This window comes from Micropterus dolomieu, linkage group LG10, assembly GCF_021292245.1.
Source record: "Micropterus dolomieu isolate WLL.071019.BEF.003 ecotype Adirondacks linkage group LG10, ASM2129224v1, whole genome shotgun sequence".
Lineage (NCBI taxonomy): Eukaryota > Metazoa > Chordata > Actinopteri > Centrarchiformes > Centrarchidae > Micropterus > Micropterus dolomieu.
This window is the reverse complement of record NC_060159.1, coordinates 14,664,958-14,684,823: the sequence shown is the minus strand read 5'-3', so window position 1 is coordinate 14,684,823 and position 19,866 is coordinate 14,664,958. Positions and strand designations below refer to the sequence as shown.

General features: G+C 43.1%; 1 protein-coding gene across 1 annotated transcript in view; it reads right to left on the bottom strand.

Moving 5' to 3' along the window:
- Positions 1-12,642, bottom strand: part of LOC123978127 (prospero homeobox protein 1-like) — a 33,182-nt gene extending 20,540 nt beyond the window's left edge. The window contains exons 1-3 of the mRNA XM_046061260.1: positions 12,361-12,642; positions 7,212-9,260; positions 3,252-3,359 (exon numbers count right to left, since the gene is read on the bottom strand). Of these exons, the coding sequence (XP_045917216.1) occupies positions 3,252-3,359; positions 7,212-9,194 (2,091 nt within the window). The 5' untranslated portion in view covers positions 9,195-9,260; positions 12,361-12,642. The remainder of the gene's footprint in view (positions 1-3,251; positions 3,360-7,211; positions 9,261-12,360) is intronic.
- Between the last annotated feature and the right edge of the window lie 7,224 nt (positions 12,643-19,866).

The window sequence follows — 19,866 nt, the reverse complement described above, 5'->3', positions numbered from 1 at the left end:
CAAACCTTGCGTGCAAGACCAAAACAATTCTTATAGGGGGTGAATCTGAGACATTAGTGAATTGGTGTTGGTCTTCGCAAGCATGTGTGTGTACATGCATCTGAGCGCGTGCAAGATTGAGCGCTACATACTGAGATTAAAGTCAATGGAAGAGTTGCCATCGCTCATGCAGGAGACCTTTGATGTCACTGCAGCCGAGTGACGGATAGATTTGTCACTTTGGACAAGGATTACTTTATTATACCGACAGCTCAGGAGAAGATGTATTAGGGTCTGTGCAGCTGAACTGAACTGTGGCTCAATCACATCAAGGCACACTCAAGATAAAATATTTACTGTACATGCAGGTAAATGCACTGAATGGCATTATATCCGCATCAGCTGCTCCCAACACATTCAGGGACTCAGTTTTGGCAAGTCCACCCGCAGCTTCCAGCAGTCTTGATTCATTAAGTTGCTGGTGGGGGACAGAGGACCCCTGATAGCAGCTAAGGACGAGTGTGTTCAGTGTAAAAAAAGGAAATTGGTTCAAAGGAGCACATCACTGCAGCTCCTTAATCAGAGCTGGCAGGGGTCAGCCAGCACAGACATGAGATGCAGTCAGGAAAGTGTGTGTCTGCGTGTGTGTGTTTTTGAGTTGACGCACTGTGTTTGAGCATGTAAGTGTGTATAAGGGTGTGTGTGTGTGTGCGCGCCTGGCTGAGAGGCAGATGAGAGAGAGACAGCGAGAGTGTGTTTCTCACACTCACACTCAAGAGCCTGTGAAAGGTCAGCGCTTAGTGCTAACAGCACAAGATAGAAAGTGGCATACACACACACACACAAGTTCTGCTCATGCACAGGCGCATACTTAAGTCCAGAATAGGAAAACACTTAAGTATCCTTGGTCTAAACTATATTAGTCGCCTACCAAAAGTATTTGATGCTTTGACTGTCAGTCTCAAACATCTGCACACACATCAGCTAATTTATTAATATTAAGAAAGAAATTGGGTTTACAGTTTTGCCTTTTGGTTTAGAAGTAAAAATTAAATGAAATAAATGCTAAAAAGCATTTGGATAAAAAGCCAAAGTGTGTCTCTTGCCAACAATTTCTCTGACATAGTGGTCATCAATAGAGTAGAAAGCACACAGATGACCTCAGAGTGCTAAGCTACATCCAGAACAACCAGAGAGGAGAGCAGAAAGACAGAGAAGCCTGTACGGGCCTCCCTCTCTCTCTCCCTCTCCCTCTCTTTCTTTTTCTCCCTCTCTCTCGTAAGCCCCTTCACAGTCATCAGGGCTTTCCAACGTTTCCTGTTTTCGCAGGGGTGAATTGTGGGAGATAATCTCCGGCTGCCTATTGGCTGACTGCACACAAAAAGCGGCCCTGGAAAGCAGGCTTTTGTTACTGCAGCGACTCAAATCCAGCGGCTGGCTTTTCTTTCTCCCCGGCCCCACCGAGGCACACATACCATGCCACACCATCAGCGAAAAAAAAAAGAAAAGAGAAGGAATGACATATAGAAAAGGGAAAACCCTCCTGACCTTCGCTACTCCACAGCACATGACTGGCCCAAAAACTGAGGCTTGTCTCTAAAAGAGCCAAAGAGAGATAGACAAAGAAAGCAAGGTGTGTGTGTGTGTGTCAGGTTGCGATTGTTAAAATGGAATGAAAATGTATATCCACAATACATCAAGGTCCAAACAGCCTATAATTAATATACAGTACATCCACACAAATCAAGAACTTTAGCTGACTTTAATATCTTTATTTAATCTGTTCAATAATCTGTTATAATTATTCCCCCTTCATCAAAACAATATCTGCAATAATAATGAGACGTCTTAAAGCTAGTGGGGTGGTACCATAGGCTGTCATTAGCATCACCAACAATGGTATTATGACACATCTGTCAAAACATTTCAAAAACACCAAAAGTCAAAAATAAAAGTCACAATAGTCTTATAAGGAGCTTAATCAAAGGGAACAACAGCTACAGCATCTCCCAGTTGTTAGGGCAACCACTTCCCACGTTCATTAGGTTCTTGACAGTCAAGAACTGATTAGTCGAGACCTGATTAGCCTTTCAAGACTTACGTCTGAGGACAGCCACTCACTAAGAGGCCACACTGGCTGAAACTAATTAGTTAGTCTCATTCCCATACATGTCTGCTAACTTACAGCTTGGGTCCATTGTGCTCTACCGAAAACAAAAACAAACCAATGTACCATAATCCCCTTAACTATCTTGACCCTGTTTAAGTGTCTGATGAGGCCATTCATGAGGAAGCGGCCTCTTCATGATTAGTCAGTGAAACTAAATGGTTAAAATCTTTTAAAATGGTACTTGTTGCAATGAAAACAGCAAATAACACCAGTGTCAAATCAGTGCGTTGCTTAAATATTGAGGAGTTTTGTAACAAATCAACATTTACATTTACCCTAACAGCTTTGCCACCATGGATCCTTTTCAACCTGACCAATGACGTGAAGGGAGAAAATCATGTGTCCCGCGAGTCATGGTTGGTGGCGACAGCATCCAAGAGGGGGCAGCTGGGTATAAAGGGGACCTTTATCTTCTGATTTGAATAAGATGGCCTGAATATGTCACAGTGTTTACCCCTCCGTATGGGCAGAGAGGGGCAACACGACCAAACTCGTAGCGCACACTACAACGGCCATTGTGTGTTGTTCTTGTTTTCGTTTTTTATGCAGCTTACATACTGTGCTTTGTTTTCCAAATTTCCTTCATTAAACTCCCAGTGGAGCTAATGCTCATCCTTGCCATGTTCCCCAAACTGACTCTTTCTCTTCTCCCCTCCCTCCATCAAACCATCCTCCCTACACCTGCTCAGATAACCACTCCTCCGTCTCTAGGCTCCATCCTCTTCTCTGCCCTCTCCACCCCTCCATTACTCATCCCGGTCTTTATCTTTAGAATACTCATAGGCTCTCCAGCTCCCTCATGTAAACCCATTCAACTTCCTCTTCTTTCATCTTTTGCATAAAACCATAACTTAGTGGGGGAAAGGGACTCCTTTCAAGAAAGAAAAGCATTCACTGTTCATGGAAACTGAAGCGGGCACAAATAATAAAAAACAAACTTCCCCTTTTAAAGCATTTATGTTGACAAATGTACAAGAAAGAAAAACAAGAAAATACAGAAAACAGAGGACTGTTATCCATCTTTACACTTGTTACACGCAGCTACAGTCCAACGGTCAGTGTACCAAACCTAAAATGGAAGATATAATCTAAAAAGACTTACCTTGACATCAGAGAAGAACATCTTGAGCATATTAGAGCTTGGGTAGCGTGTGTAGAAAAACATGAGCTTGGCCTTCTTCAGATGATTAGGAGAGAGACCCTCTTGGATCTGGAAATAGCTGCCATTAAGGACATTAACAGGAGCTTGGCGGGAAACAACTTATGGTGGATCAAGCAAATGTAGCTACTGATATGATCACAAATACAAGATGTGCGTGCTAATAATTGGCAGTAAGATTGGCAAGAAATTATCATTTGGATGATGGGTAACCAAATTTCCTTTCAGGCATGAATGGGGTGGGGGGGGGCTGAAGACAGTGCACCAAAGCAAAACCATTTGCTTGTAATTAGCATTGTCCGTATCAGGTGTGAGAGCGTCACGCTAAATAAAACTCGGGCCAGCACTACAGCCGATGCTTTTACATAAGGAGGCTCATTTCACAGTCAAAGTAAGCAAACGCCTTTGCCTGCACCCTGCGCTAACCTCCACCCAAAAAAAGGAACAAGAAAAAAGGAGACATTTGCATATCATAGACAAAGACAGCAGTTAACGCCAGTGACGGGCAAGAAGGCCTAATGGCTTGGCGACAACACATGCCAAGCCTGAATATGACTGTCTGATATTGGCCTCATATCAGTGACAAAACAAGGTCTAGGAGATAGTCCCGAACACTGGCCCAAGCAACATGAAAAACCTTCTCATACTCACATTGGCCATACTCAAATACATGTCAGAGTCCTTGTCTCCTAATGGATCGCCTGGATTGAACAGCAGAGGATGGAGATGGGCTGGTGGGGGCACCTTGAGGGATAGTATGGTTCCAACCTTCAATTACATCCCCCTCCTCCTCCCTCTGCTCCACCCCTACCCCCCAGCCTCTCTGCCGCTGCCAAACCCTTGGAGGAGCAAAAGAAGGAGGAGGAGGAGAAGGAGAAGAGGGGCTCTGAGGCTTTGGACTCAGCCAGCGATGGGGGGACTGAAACACATCTGCGCCACCGAACAGCCCAAGCCATTTCCATGGTGAATTAACGGCCGTATAATGCATCTGATAATATCAATCTGGAGGATAAGACATTGAAAAGGGAATGGGGGGGCGGCTGCATGTTAAAACCTCAGGCTGTTTCAACAAGGGTTTTCATCAAGCAGATGCAAGACAGGGCTTTAAATTGCATAGATGGTACAGTCCTAAGTTTTCATGAAGACTGTTTACACTTGAGTGGACAAAATACATTGCTCGAGATTATTTATGATCTACAGGGGTGGCTGTGATCGTAAAAATCAGTCAAGTGTCCAGATGTAGCAGTAACTATAGAGTGGGAAGAAGGCATCAGCTGCTAGATTGGATTGCCCTTGGCCTCAGGGTTACACAGCAAAGCCAGCAAATGCTGAACCACACTGGGTTGGCTCCTTAAAGACCCTGTCTACTTTGTCTGATTCAGTGAGAGAGAGGGAGAGTTAGTTGTAGACGCAGCGAGGGTCTTGTGGGGGGAAACCCTGGCAGACTGGTGTTACTCTGTCAGGCCTGGCCAAAAGAGCAGCACTTCACTCTCCACACCACACCATCTGCTCCAAGTGGAGGGGATACAATGGATCCTCAGACAGGGAGAGGGAGAGGGAGAGACAGAGAAAAAGAGAGCTCTTTTTCAGTAAGGCAAGGTGGGATTTATTTGCTGTGAAAGCTGTGCACTTACACTTAGATTAATTTGTTTTTGCTTTTTCAATTAGGATTAGCATCGCTTTCCCCTTATCACTGAAATTAAAAATTATTTTAAAACAAAGACATTGAGGTTTTACCTCTTCAGCCATAAACACAATATCACCTCCCTTCAGATGACAATTAAGAAGCTTCATATCTCCTGATGAGGCATTTTCATCTCCAATTCACTCACAGCTTGCAAATGTAATTGTGATTGGACTTAGGGGTGGCGTGCAAGGCTATTATTTTGTCATGATGGTGCACTCATACCAGCTGGTCCACTGTTCGCCTGCCACATCTGACAAGACATCATCATTCTCACAACACTTCCCCAAAGCCCAAAGTCATGAGAGGAAAATAGCTGCTCCACTTCCTAATTCCAGGTGTAAGGACAAGAATATTTGCAGTCGGACTGAGAACAAATGAGGAAATTGATAGCAGCCATCTGCTTCTTAACGCTGCCGAGAGCCGGTGAACTTGAACACACCTCGCAAAATGTCTGACAAGCTGTCTCTGGCTTCTGAGGCTCCAGGAAAAAAAAGAAAGCTACAGAAATATCAAAAAACTCTACATCAATGGAACCAGCGATAAACAGAGAGAGTACAAAACGCAAATAAACTGATTTCATAAACTTTATAAATTATAATCAAATATGTACAAAACTATACCTTGTAAATACTTAACTTTGATCCTAAACCTGGGGAATAAACTCTGGGAATCAAAAATAAAAGAACACATGAGGACATGTTGTTCTGCCTATTCTTTCCATTTAGGGGAGTACATCTGTTAATGCCCTGAATTTATACATGCTACAATGAAAGCCACAGCATCTGGCATATGTGGTTATTGTTTGATTGTTTTCTACTTTCTCTCAGTCTCTGTATGTCTCTCTCCCTTTTCTCTTTTCATCCCTCCATCGGGAGCCGTAGAAGCAAAGGATTATGGATCTCTGGAAAGCGTTCACCCTTGGGTCAGAAGACAAGACAAGGCGAGGTAATGAAAGATAAACAGCTCGCTGCAAACACCTGTTAACGTCCGCTTCAAAGAAAAGACAGGGAGGAGGGGGGTTTTGTAGGGAGGGAAAACAAAAAAAGAAGTATTTGGCTGCCAAGCAACAGCCGAAGGGCCCCCCGGGCTGTTGACAGATCTTTATGAAATGAAAAAAAGAGAAAAGAAACGACAATGATTGTGGGCTTTTTACAACAGCGATGGATGATAAGAGGAACACAAGAGAAAACACAAGCAATCATAAATATACATCTTTACTGAGTCCTCAGGCGAACCTTTTGTGACAAGCACACATACACACACACACACTCAAAAAAGGCCAGGCACTCAGGTGCACACAATAGCAAAAACAAGGCACATGAAAGTGTTAAATATACATAATCACTTAACTAAGACAGCCTCAACAGGTAAAAAAGCTTTTAGATGGATTTCTTAAGCATGTAATGAATGTTAATGACTTGAAGACAAAGCTTTCTAAGGACAACCAGTGTGACACGAATCAAACTTTCATAAGGGTTAAGGGGGGTGTTGAATACTTAGGGGCTAAGGGGGTGAAAGGGAAACAGAGTAAGGAGTCAATATATATGTTTAAGCTATTAGTCCTGTGTCCCCGGGGGATTCAATTTGAGCCTCCCATAGGGGATAGCCTCATTTTCTGTAGGGCATGATTGGGGCACACTGGGGTTAAACTATAAGGGACGCTATATAATACCATTGTGTGCCAAGTTTCTCGGATGCTATCTCCCTCCTTGTTATTTCAGGCCATTTATTATAAAAGGAATTGGGGCAGTAAATGTCGTGGGGACCTAATCTTTGTGAGTAAGTGATATGTGACAAGAAAGCTTTTAAAGCACTTAGGATTGAAGATGGAAGAAAGGGTATGGTACTGTGAGAAGGAAGAGGTATGAGTATAAAAATAAATACAACAATGCAGTACAATGGAGGAGAGAACAGCAGTGGGAGGAAAAGTGATTCATCAACAATTTCTCAGATTCTTAGGCTAGTTTCAAACAGGCTAAAAAAGATTTGATTTTTAAGTCTTTGTGGTTCAGACGCAATGTTTTGCACCTGTCTCTACAGGGAATTACCACCTGAAATCAGATTTTTCCTGGCTTACACAGGCATGAGCTGGTCTGAACTGGACCACGTAGATTTAAAACATCAGGGTCATTGTCATACACATTCACTTATTATTGCCTTTCAAATCCCTCAAAACACACTCACACACGCACCACCTACATTATTTTAAAGGATACATTGCTGCCTGAGTAGGGTGAGATGTCAGACATGTCCTGGAGGTCACCGCACTCAGACTTGATGAGGGACAGGGAGAGTCCCTCGGCTGTGCTGCCAGGGTGCGCTGGTGAGCAAGAGCGATGGTGGTGCCCCAGGTGGTGACCTGATGCCATCTTGGTCCTAAGGCTGGTGGTCTCCCGGGACAGGTCCATGGAGTCTGGTGAGGAACGGTCCTTTCCTGTGTAGCCACCTGTGGGCGCACCAAGGGGACTCTGGAAAGGGTAGCCCATGAGAGGCAGTGGAAAGGGGTGTCTGAAGGATGGGGGACTGAAGCCCATGGAGGCAGAGAGTGAGGAGGGGTGAAGGGCGGGATGGTGGTGCCCGCCATGAGCACCCACAGCTGAGGACTGGTGGTGGTGGTGCTCGCTTGGTGTCTTCCTCACTACTAAGGGCAGTGCCTCGGTTTGGTCATTGGTGGCGCCTGGCATCCCGGGCATGCTGGCAAAGGGGTCTAGTGGATTGGGAATGATGACATCGCCAAAGCACTGCAGCCTCTGGTTGGTTGTGTGAAAGTTGGGGTTGTCTCCATTGACGGTGGGAAATCTTTCAGGAGGTATGGAAAGCGGGGGGAAGGCCTGCTGGGGTGTAGGGCGTGGAGGCTTGGCGAACACCTTAACCACTGTGTCCACCACCTGGGTCATGGCTGAATTGAGTTCCTGCTTCAGTGTTTCTGCCAGCTGTTTACCTTCAGCATGCATGGAGGAGCCTGGACCTCCCGGTCCTTTGCTCCGGGCGAGCCCCTCTCTTCTTGGCTTCTCTCTGTCTGCCAGCAGGGCCTGCTCCTGAAGCAGTGCCCGCGCCCTGTCCAGGAAATGGCCCGGGTCTAGGTCAGACATCTCGTTGTCAGAGCGCAAGTCATCTCCACCCCTGTCATCGCCTCCGGTGTCAGACCTGGCTGGGCTGTCCTCAGACATGTTTCCTATGTCATTGTGGAGGTCATTGTGTTCTGAGTCGTCAGTTGAGTCATAGATCTGAAAGAACTTCTCCTGCAGCTGGCGCAGCTGTTTCTGCATGTCCTCCAGCTGCAGCTTCAGTTGCCGTCGCTCCTCCTGTTTCTGTTCCTTCCTCTGGCACACCAGCTGGGTGAAGCTCTGCTGTTGCTGCTGAGGCAGACGCTGCTTACGCTTGTTCTCTCGGCTGCTACTGCTGCACACCTCGCCTCCCCGTGGGCTGCTGGGGGCCTGCTGCTGAGACTGAGGGGGTGGGCAGTCTAGCTCCATCTCCCTTTCTCCATCCATCTCATGGTCATGCTCATGACGGGAAGAAGCAGGTACCACGACACTGGGTGAGTGGCTCATACCACGTATAATGTTCTCTACACGGGCTCGCTTGGCACGCAGGTGTTCATCATTGAGACGTTCAATGTCAAAGGTGGCCAGGCCAGGAGGACGACCAAACGGTGACAAGCACTCTTGAGGGGTGCTGTCCTGGGAGGAGTTACTGCAGGCATCCTCCTGAGGAGCGTCGGAACTTGCATTGGAGAGCCCTGATCCGGGGAAGCCAGCATCCCCTCTGTCCCCTCTTTCTCCCCTCTCGGGTCCTCCTCCATTTTTAGCCATGTTATTCTTGAGAAGTTGGGAGATAATGGTGGTGCCAGGGAAGGGCATCATTGTGTCCTCGTATGAGTTGGCCCTCTTCAGTAGCTTTCGGAGTACATTGGACTTGGACTCGCTATCGCTGGCTGATACAACGCCAGGCCCACCATGTGGCTGCACTACAGAGCACTCCATGGAGTCGGTGTCTGATCCGTGGTGAGAGTGGGAGCTCAGAGAGTTCATGGCACTGAAAATGGCTGCTTTGGCGCGGGCAATGTTATCAGTGGTTGCTGTTGTGGCTGCTGCTGTGGAGGAGGCTGTGCTGCCCACGGTCCTCTTAACACCAATGTCCACACGTCTTCGCTTGGTCTGTCTGTTCAGGAGGGAGTCGCTGTCATGGTCCGGCATCACGGGCTTCTGCTATTGGGCCATATCCCACAAACCCAGTCCTCTAGGATCAAAGCCTTTGAGAATCTGTGGGCAAAAATTCACAGATGCATGACTCACCAAAGTGAAAAATATTTTCAGAATCTAAGTCACTCGCTCATTTAGGCAGGACATGTCCTAAAACGGAAAAGCTTTAATGTTTTTGATTGAAACAATCAAAATCTATCTAATCTAGAAAATTCCATTAGCCAACAGAGTTTTGTCTAAAGCCAGCAGGCAATCCCTCCTAATATGCTTCTATAAGGACAGGGATATCCACGGTTACATTTAGGCAGTAAGGACCGGTGACAGAGGGGTAAAGGGAACAGGCAAGATGGGGTCAGAATTAGGCCTTGGCTCGACATTCCAGGGCAAAGTCCTACATTTTATCCTGTCCTCTGTTACACGCCGCGCGACACTGAACCAGTTCCCACAGAACACAAAGCTGCATAAAATTATGATAATTACTTAAGTACTTGTCCTCATTTCCATTTTTGTGAGCCAACATAGGAGCTATTAACTCGTAAAATAAAAAGAAATAGGGTTATGAGTATCTAAAAAAAAAAAGTGGCGCACAAGGGGAGGTGAAGACATTGTACATGACTTTATATAAACTTTACTAAATCCTGTTAAGTGAGCTAGTTTGATCAATTTAACAAAATATTCTCATTCTAAACCATGTTTACACATTGCATAATTGTAAAATACAAGTCCTGTGTTCACATTAATCAATATAGTCATCATATCTTAAGCAACAGGGAGAGTGACACATAAAAGAAACACAAAATAGGCCTATTGATTTTGGTGCCAGCGTGAGCTCACGTCTGTGTTTTTTGTTTGTCTTTTCATCTGGCAAGGGCAGTTAATTCTGCTCAAATGAATAGGTCACAAGGGTCAACTCTGGCAAGGAGCAACTTAAAGCGCTCTTACAAAAACCCTAATGCCCCTCTGAAAGCAAAACGTTTTGTCAGTACAGGCCTGCATCAATAATGCTATGAAAGCAGCGGTGGCAGTGTCTTATTCAGAGCCATATCAGATGCATCCAATCCAAAATGTAATGATATTATCAGAGACCATTTAATCTGTGTCTCTCTTTAAAAAAAAAAAATTCTGAGGTTAGTAAATTTATAAATTTGGCAGTGTTTTTTTAAGAGCATAAAAGTGGCAAAAGTGGTGCAACAATTTACTTTTTTTTTTTTTTTTACACTCTTCAGGAAAACACCATCCCTTATTTTGACTCACACTGGCTCAGTAAAAAAATGCTAAAATATAAGAAATACAAATACAGAATTATTTTTTTGACTTCACTTTAACAGGTTGCAAATATGCGCAAAGTTACACACCGATATTTAAATAAAAAAAAGTCAAATGACTGATTCAGATCTATGTTTAATTTTGCTGTGATATTCTATGACAAAGGGCATTCAAAGACATCTAATTTGAAGGCTCAGTTTCATTGGGGCAAATAACAGGGAACTCCAGTGAGATTTAAAAACATGTTCTTTAACTGATTATTTGCTTGCTTTAATCTTTATATTTCTGTATTTCTATACAAAGAAATTGTATCATCTTTACATTATTACTGATGTGAAAATACAAAAAAACAGAAAAAAGAAAAGCTTCTTTCCCATCACTTAGCCTCAGAAACATTCACACTATACACACACACACACAGGCACGCAAACACACACACACACACACACACACACACACACACACACACACACACACAACTTTGCTGTTGGCTTTGTTTGAGGCTGTGTAGTGTGATGCACCACACAAGTGACATGCATTGGCAGGTTTTTTCACTATGAAAAAAACATTTTACAAAATGACGTTTTGTAAACTGGCAAGATAAAACTCTAAACGTCCAAATGTCCTGGAAGAAAATGTTTTCCCTCTAAAAACCGTCCTACTGAAGTGACACCAAGTAGTCTAAAATGAAACACTTTGATAAATGGCTTTGGCCCAAGTCTTGACAGCCACATCCAGCAGTTCAGACAAGACGTGATACATCTCCAAGAAAAAAAACTTGATCGCCTCAGGATCTTAACAATGAGCTTGAAATAGTCACCAGCACCTGTCTTTTCCGACGGCGCACCTGTCTCCCATTGCCCATGCGCGCGCGCACACACACACACACACACACTCACTCTCTCTCTCTCTCTCTCTCTCTCTCTCTCGTTAAAAAAACTATCAACAATTTCAAGCCATGAACCACACGAACAACGAGCTGTAGATGTTCACTCAAACTGTCATACGTCTTCACCAGATCTTTTCAACCTGTTTTCACCTTACATTGTCTTTTAAAAACCTAAAACGAACATTTCAGTGGAAACAAAAAGTAAAACAATAATGATGATAATAAAGTTCAGATTTGAAACTTGGCCTAAATTAAAATATTGTACAGTTGCTGTAACTTCTAGGAAATAAACTTTACGTCCAACAACATTTAGCCTACGCTATAAAATGGTAAAAGTGAGACCTCGCTGTTTATTTCCATATTTGATGGTCAATGGACAGATACCAAAACCTATGAGAGACAGAGTTGCGTACACTTAACAACTAACCGGCAAAAGGGCTGCCGCAAAAGATAGACACCAACTTCACAAAACAGGACAACTGACAAGCTCCGCAACTGCCTGGACAAGGATGGTGTGTAAATAAAAAGTCATGAGGTGTTAAAATAAGATTCAGCTCACAGGACAAAGACAATATGAGATAATAGCAAATTCACGGTTTCAACCGGAGATAGGCCTATCAAATAGGCTACAGGTAAATCTCAGTTTCTGTCTAAAATCAGCTTGTGTGCCTAAATCACGTCTCCCGTTGCAACAAAAAGCACACGCTCCCCAAAACTTACTTCGCAAAGTTGCGAATCAACTTGATCTCCGCTTTGATGAGGAAGGTTGGGCTACCGTCCGCAAATCATCCTCGCTGCTCAACACGGGCTGCTCACTCAACTCTTACCACATATCAAGACGAGGGGAGCGAAACAGAGTAAATAATGTCGTATAGATATGATTAGCAGTTGATCACCAGAATAAATTTCCCCGTTAATGATGTTTGATTTGTTTATTTTTTCCGCCCACCGTGCGCAGGCGAGGCAGAGCAAGAGAGGGAGGTATCCGAGGACAAGGTTACTTACCCTTTAGATGAAGAGGGGGACAACCTGAACTCCTACGGCAAAAAAAGAGAGAATATACGCAGAGCACGGCGGATTGCTGGATGCTGGGGTCTAACAATTTCTCAGAGAAGGAAGAGCTGGAATAAAGTCGGCGACGCGAGCGAAAGGAACAAAATAGGAAAAATATAGAAGATGAAAAGAGCTCTTGCGCGTCGGTCTCTCCCTCTATCCTCTGCTGTGAGTAAAGGAGTGAGAGACATAGAGAGAGTGCAAGAGAGAGAGAGAGAGAGACTGCGTGTGTGCGTCTCCGAGGCGCACTGGATGCAGAGGACTGGATGCTGGAGCGCTCCTCCGCCACTAAAGATTCACTTTAAGACGCGGCTGAAGGAAACAGGAAGACGTGCGCGTCACGAGCGGCGTGATGTAACTGTCGCAACCTACCAATAAGAAGCGTCCGTCCGGTCCGGAGAACAACGCTCTGAACTTGACCAGAGAACGGGACTTGAGCATGCAACTAAAGAGAGAGAGAGAGGGGAAAAGGAAATACCATTCTTACTAATCTCTTTCTTCCCAAATCACCAACTGCGCGAGTAAGAATCGTTCCGCACTTTGACACTACACTAAGCCGCAATAAAACACATAGCCCATATCTTATTATGTTAGGCTATTTATTCTCATACCCAATCTTAAATGGGAGTTTCTATAATAACTGGTAATGTGTACGTGCTGCTTGATTCCAACAGATTTTGAATAAAGTGTCAATACTTTAAATAAATTCGAATAAACAGTCACAGGATAATAAGTGCAAAGAATAAACAAAAAAAATAATAACTTGATATGGTTTAGAAACTAGTGAGATTAGCCTACATTTAAAAACAAGATGAATGCAACATTAAATGATTTTTTTTAAGGCAGATAGTTTTGTACCCTTTAAATGCAAAGCTTTTATGATACATTCCAGCTTTCCTTGTGGCAGTAAACATCCAAATTAACTTTCTATTTCTGTTAATGCATGTTTATGCGAGTCTATTTCATTAAAACGCATTAACGCTCCTACAAACCATTTTTTAATGATTAACAGCTTTGTAATTTGATTTTTTAATATGTCTGAATAACGTTTATATTTTAAACATCAGTGAGCTATATACATTTTCTTCTGCAAAGACAACTGGTGCATATTTAGACTTCAGCTTCTTAAGGGAATAACAGTAGTAGGTCACTTGGTTATTGGAGGTTCAAAGTGGCATGCAGAGATATTTTACGGGCAGAGTTTTCTCATTGGTTGCAGCAAAGTCTGATTTATGAACAAGCAAAGCAGCACAGAGGCTCAGAGCTTTGCTTAGGAATTCAGATTATCCAGGGAAGCCAATATCTGTGGACAGCTAAACGTCTCTTTGTGAAATGCACAGTGAAGAGCCGAATATCATTATGAAACGTCTGTCACTCGGATCCACAGCCTGACACTAAAATATCCCCGTGCGTAAAGACTGCACTGTCATCGCAAATGATTATGAAGTAAAATTGATAGTAAATGAAAACAAACAAAAAAATCACCTCTATGTTGGTAAATCTAAAGAGTTTCAATGAATTATTAGATTTCTCTCCCTTTGAAACTCTTGAGGCTGAACCCTGAAGGCGGACAGTGACATCTGATCCTTTCCACTGAAAAACCTGTTTGACGCTTCTGACTTATGAAATGATGACGGCTGCTCGTCCTCATCATCCTGCATTCGTACAAATTGGATATTTACAATTACACTGCAGTTTATGCGCTCTGCAAGTATTTTAGCCATCGACCTTTACAACAGGTGTGTACACACATTGTTTAGTTTTATTATTTAGGAAATAATAGTTTTTGTGCTACTGAAATGAATCTTTACATAGGACAATATTTTTTTAATGATGTGCAAAAATATTTCTGGATTATACAGGTCACAACCATCTGGCTCAGCCTGCGTTTCTGCAGTTAGAGAAAGTACAAGCCTCGTATTAAGCACATGCAAGAAATTACCTCTACATTTATTTCATTGCGATCGTAAAAAAATGTTATTGTGATTATTATTATTATTATTATTATTATTATTATTATTATTAGTGAATCAAGTTACATTTATTCGTATCTGAAAATTGTTTAAAGCCAGTAAAGACACAGTTGTTCATGCACTACTGTTATCAGATCAGCGTGCTTTTGCCCTTTTTGTTTTTCCAGCTTTTCACTTTGGATTCACGGAGAATCTTCTTTTTTTATCCTCTGCACAAACAGGATCCTAAAGTACTTAACGATAAATCTTATTTTCCATAATGCTCCTCTGTCAGGTGCCAAAAGGGAAAAGGCGAGTCTCTTTTCCATGTCGCAAGCAAGTGTTTTTTGGGACGAACGAATTGCAACGAAGTCAGCAAAGTTTAGTGTCTGGAGTGTCTTTTCCAAAGCAGGTGTCCCGGCCCCCTACTCCCTCACTGGCCTGTGGCTGATCTGGCCTCGGCTCCCCTGGGTGCCGTCGGTGCGCACACAGGCTGGAAAAACAGGCCGGGACATTAAAGAAACGCATGTTTGGAAAAGGAAGACTCGGATGAGGTGTAGAGGAAACGTGCTGGTTAACACTGGCTGCTCTTATCGCGGCCCATTCCAGGTGGATCAACCCGTGTATTTATTTCAGACTCACTTTACCCCCCCTTTTGGGTCGAGTGCGACACACCTCGATGCCCAAGACTGATAATGCGCTCTGGCATTGCGCACTGATGGCTGAATTTATTGACATATTTATTAGAGTTGGGCCCAAAAGTAGAAGGAGGGAGGCAGTGAAAACAATATCTCCCTGAGGTGTTATAAAGGTGCTTTTATTTAAACACATTCTGACCACAATTATGTGAGAATAAGTGCGAGCACGCGGTGATGGTATGCCGGAGTGGAGAAGAGCCAGTGGCCTATTTTTCCTTAGTAATAATTTGGATCAACGACGGTCAACTGTCTTTCCATTCTTCTTCTTCTTCTTCTTCTTCTTCTTCTTCTTCTTCTTCTTCTTCTTATTATTATTATTATTATTGTTGCTGTTATTATGATTACATGGCTCTTTGGTCGTATTTTTGGAGCGAATTGAATGCAGAAAACAGATCCAAACTGAGGTTTCCTGATTTTAAGTTAAGTGAATAAATATTATTATTATAAAGAATTAACGTTATTTGGGAGAAGAAGCAATCTCTTGAGGAGCAGCGGTTATAAAATGGCAGTAATCAGATAATGACTTGATGAGCTCCTACAATAGCTCCATATCTTTTCATATACAGTTTTTTTTTTTTTAGAGAAATAAGAGAGAGAGAGAGAGAGAGAGAGAGAGAGAGAGAGAGAGAGAGAGAGAGCTATTTGCGAAAACACAAGCCGAGAGAGATGGTAGCGCTAAAAGCTGTTTTGTTCCGGAGAGGTCTCCGGGTCCCTGAGTAAAAAGGTTTAGGAGACAAGGGAGAGGAGAGAAGAGGAGGATACAGGACTTGCCCGAGTGTAATAAGTGAGTAGGCGTCTGACTCTCAGAGCCTCTACAGTCCTTGTTGGGCCTCGTGTCCAGCACTTCATGTATTCATCGTTCACCACCAAAGATGAGGATATGTATCACACTTTTGTTGTCAAGGCCAACCCCATTTCGAAAGAGGGAGGCTGTGTGACCTGAACGTCCTTTAAGAAACGTCTGTAGTAAACTAACCGAAATTTGCATACATGTTATTAGTGATATTACTTCTTGGCTGTCCGGGCTGTGATAGCTGGCACGGTTGCTGGCAGACTGTGGCCCCCGATGACCCACATCCCTCTTTCTAGGCTACAAGTAGAGGTGATTATTGAGGCGTTGTGTGTGCGTGTGAGAGGCCTGTGGCTTGTTTTTTGCAAGCCATTCAATGAGACATACAGACACGCGCTCGCTCGCACGCACGCACACACACACACACACACACACTCTCAAATATGCTTTATTTGCATGAATGGGTATTGACCATTGTTGCAGAAGCAAATGTATGACACAATGTAAAGACAACGTGACAGTGAAAAATGAGTACACACACAAACCAAACAACCTAATGATAACTAATCCATAACATTAATATACCATATAGCCTACACAAGCATTTCTGTGCTCTCATATTTTAGAATTTGGCTTTATAAACACATTATCTCTCTAGACCATCTCTACATTTCCCCATGGACTCGCACAAGGCCCTCACAGTCTGAGGGATACAGTAGATTATTGCAAGACTTTTCTCGATATTAACAAATCCTGTTTTCAACATGTGATAAACAACCTGTTTGGTCTAACATTAAATAAGGCTCAGTGTCTGGCATGCACAGGAAATAATAGGCAATTAAAAGAATGCTGCTCAGTGAGGCTGATGGGAATATGGCTGCAGTCAAACTCATTAAAATCACAGATATATTCTAAACATCGAAATTAGTCTTAGCCATGTGTAAAATCCTCGAACTTAGCTACATTTGATATTTCTTTAGCAGAAAATAATGCAGGAAAATCAGAGTTTATTCAATATGTCTTACCAACAACCTTGAAAGTATAGCTGCACATTTTTAAAATCACTGCCTATGAAAGGGGTTAGGGTAAAGTCAACAGGAATGAAGGGCGCGCGCGCACAAACACACACAGCGCGCCTTGGAGGTGCTTGGGCGGACAGACATGCTGGGAAATCGCCTGGAACTGTATTAAGCCTGACGTCCTTAAAACAAACAATGGCACCATGAAATAAGGGCTTATGCGCTCAAAGTCAAAGAGCCCCCTCAGCAACTCTCACTGTTTATCTCTCCCTCTGTCTGACACACACACATGCACACACACGCACGCACACACACACACACACACACACACACACACACACACACACACTCACCATTTCTTGGGGGTTACACAGTCAGGCTGGCAGCTCCATTGGGAGGGGACCAACTTTGCTCCTATGAACTCTCACCTGTCAACATGGAGCAGAGGACTTTACTTGGTAAACACGAAAGGACTTTAGCTGTTTACTTCTGGCGGTAACTTAGCCTATTTTATTCACTGCAAGGCCGCGGTCACAGCTGGTTCTGGTGCTTTGAGTGCGTTTCAAGGCGAGGTAAAAATCCACGCCAAACTCCGTTATATTAGGTCACAACTTTAATGAGGCCGTTCTTGGGCTGCATATTTTGTTAGATAAGAGTAGGAAAATATTTTGGCAACGTGTGCTCCGTTCGGTAGACATCCGAGTTAGCTTGATTGGATAAATGTGACATGTGGATCAGATTTTAGATTTTGTCCACACTGCCCGGTACTGCCCCACGGTGTGCCATGTTAACATATGCCTCAGGTAATAACGGGTTAACAGTTATAAAAGTTGTAAATTAATTAAAATGAAAATGAAAATTATTTTTATGTTATTTAAAGACGGCGGAATTTAAGAATGGTTTTCAATGACTCATGTAATGTCTTAAGTGTTTTTCCCTGATGTATGGATTTTTCTGGCCACAAACATGCAACTTAAGTTAAGAGTGTGGCAGGACGCTCTCAAACACATACAGGGTGCAGGTCTCTGCGTTTTTCCTTTGTAGATTTCCATGGCCATAATCCTCCAGTGTGACTATAGGCTACTGCTAAAAAAAAACAAAAAACACAGGCCGTGGAAGATAAGCGGCGGTCTGTTTTCGCTCCTCTGATCAGAGGTAATTATATTTGTTGGCGTGGATGTAAGTGGTCCTCCCCGGGGGGCGTATTGTACTCGACTCACTCCGTGTCATAAAATAAAATTACAAGGAAAGGAGAAGATATCCTACAACAACAGAGGCGAGTCCTACAATCAAAGAGTAGCTAAATTAAATCTGAAGGGAAAAAAACCTTCATGGAAAATGCATTAGAGGTATGATGGACGGGGGTAGGGGGGCTTCAAATAAAACGCAGGTTAATGAGTTTTTAATAGCTTCTACTACTATATGGTTGTTTAACAGGCACACACACACACACACACACACTCACACACACACGCACACACACACACTCACACACACACACACACACACACACACACAAGGCTTTCTCTAGCTGACTGAGGCAATTAAGTGTAATTAGTGATCAGCTGAGCTTCAGCCTTTCTGCACCATCCCCAAATACTATAAAGAGAGGCGTCTATAGGGTATGAAGTGACATGTACAAGGCTTAAGTAGCTTTAAAGTGCCTCTCTCACCACAGCATTAGTCTCCAGTTATAAGTTTAGCTCTCTGCAACAGTCTGCTCTCCTGTTACAGCAGTGGACATTCACACATCTTGTACCTGTTGGCACCCTTTTGTCTGGTTTATGTATCTGTGTAATCTTTGACCCCCAGTGTGGATGTTTGGGCCTTGCACCCAGGAGGCCGTCACCACCAGAGGGGCCTTTCCCTGGTGACCTCTCTTGACCTCTCGCTGACCTTTTACACTAGGCTGCCTTGGGGGAGGTCAGGGGGAGGGTAACGCTATTATAATTGGCCTGTAAATACATACAGACAGAGACTCAGACAAACACACACAGACTCAGGAGAGCATTGTGTTCTGGGCACTTGTTGATTGAAAATGAAATCTTTAGTTCTATGAAACTGAAAATTATTCCAATGGCGGAAAGTACTTTCCTTGAGTATTTCCTATTTCTTATACAATTTTAAGCTACTTTTATACTACTTTATACTGCCATGCTACTACATTTTAGAGGGAAATAGTGTACTTTCTTTCTCTACTGCACTGTAAAACACACAGGAATTTAGTTCTCATTTATTTAATGTAAATATATAGACTATAAGTTAGTTCAACTTAACGTTTCTGGTTTTTATTGTAAGACTGCTTCAGAACTTCTGAAGTCTTTTAACTTAAAATGATGAGTTGAATGAATGCACTGCTGATTGTGATCAGTATATACTTCCCAGCATGCAAACTCACTTAAGCAGCTATATTGTCTTTTTACTATCGCTGGTACAAAGTACAAAGTAGGTCCCACGGGAGAAGCTGCAACTATATTCTTTGTAGCAAATGAAGAACTGATTCTTCCAACTGAGAAAATGGAAATGGTAAAGAAAATCCTACTGTAACATTTGCCAGTGTTGATTCAACTCTATTTACTATAATATAAATAATATTAAGTTTATAAGACGTGTTTTCTCAAGTTCAGTTAGCTTAACTCAGTTGCTTTTACATTTTGAACTGGTGACCTGTCCTGGGTGTACACCGCCTCTTGCCCAGTGTCAGCTAGGATTGGCTGAATACTTCTTCTATGACTGTGTATTTAATTTTTTCAATTAGTGCCACTCGCCATGGCATTTTGATTACAGTTCTGTGCATTGCCTATAGGATCCAGGATTTTTTATATAGTGTAATGTATGTGTGTAGTTTGTAATTAATCAGAGTAGCTTGACCATATCCTCTGTTGGGCCATGCATGAACGTACTTCAACCACAGGTTAAAAACCAGCATCCTATAAAGTGCTCACAAGTGAATGCACACACACACACACATAAAACTGCTACACACAAGTGAGGCCATG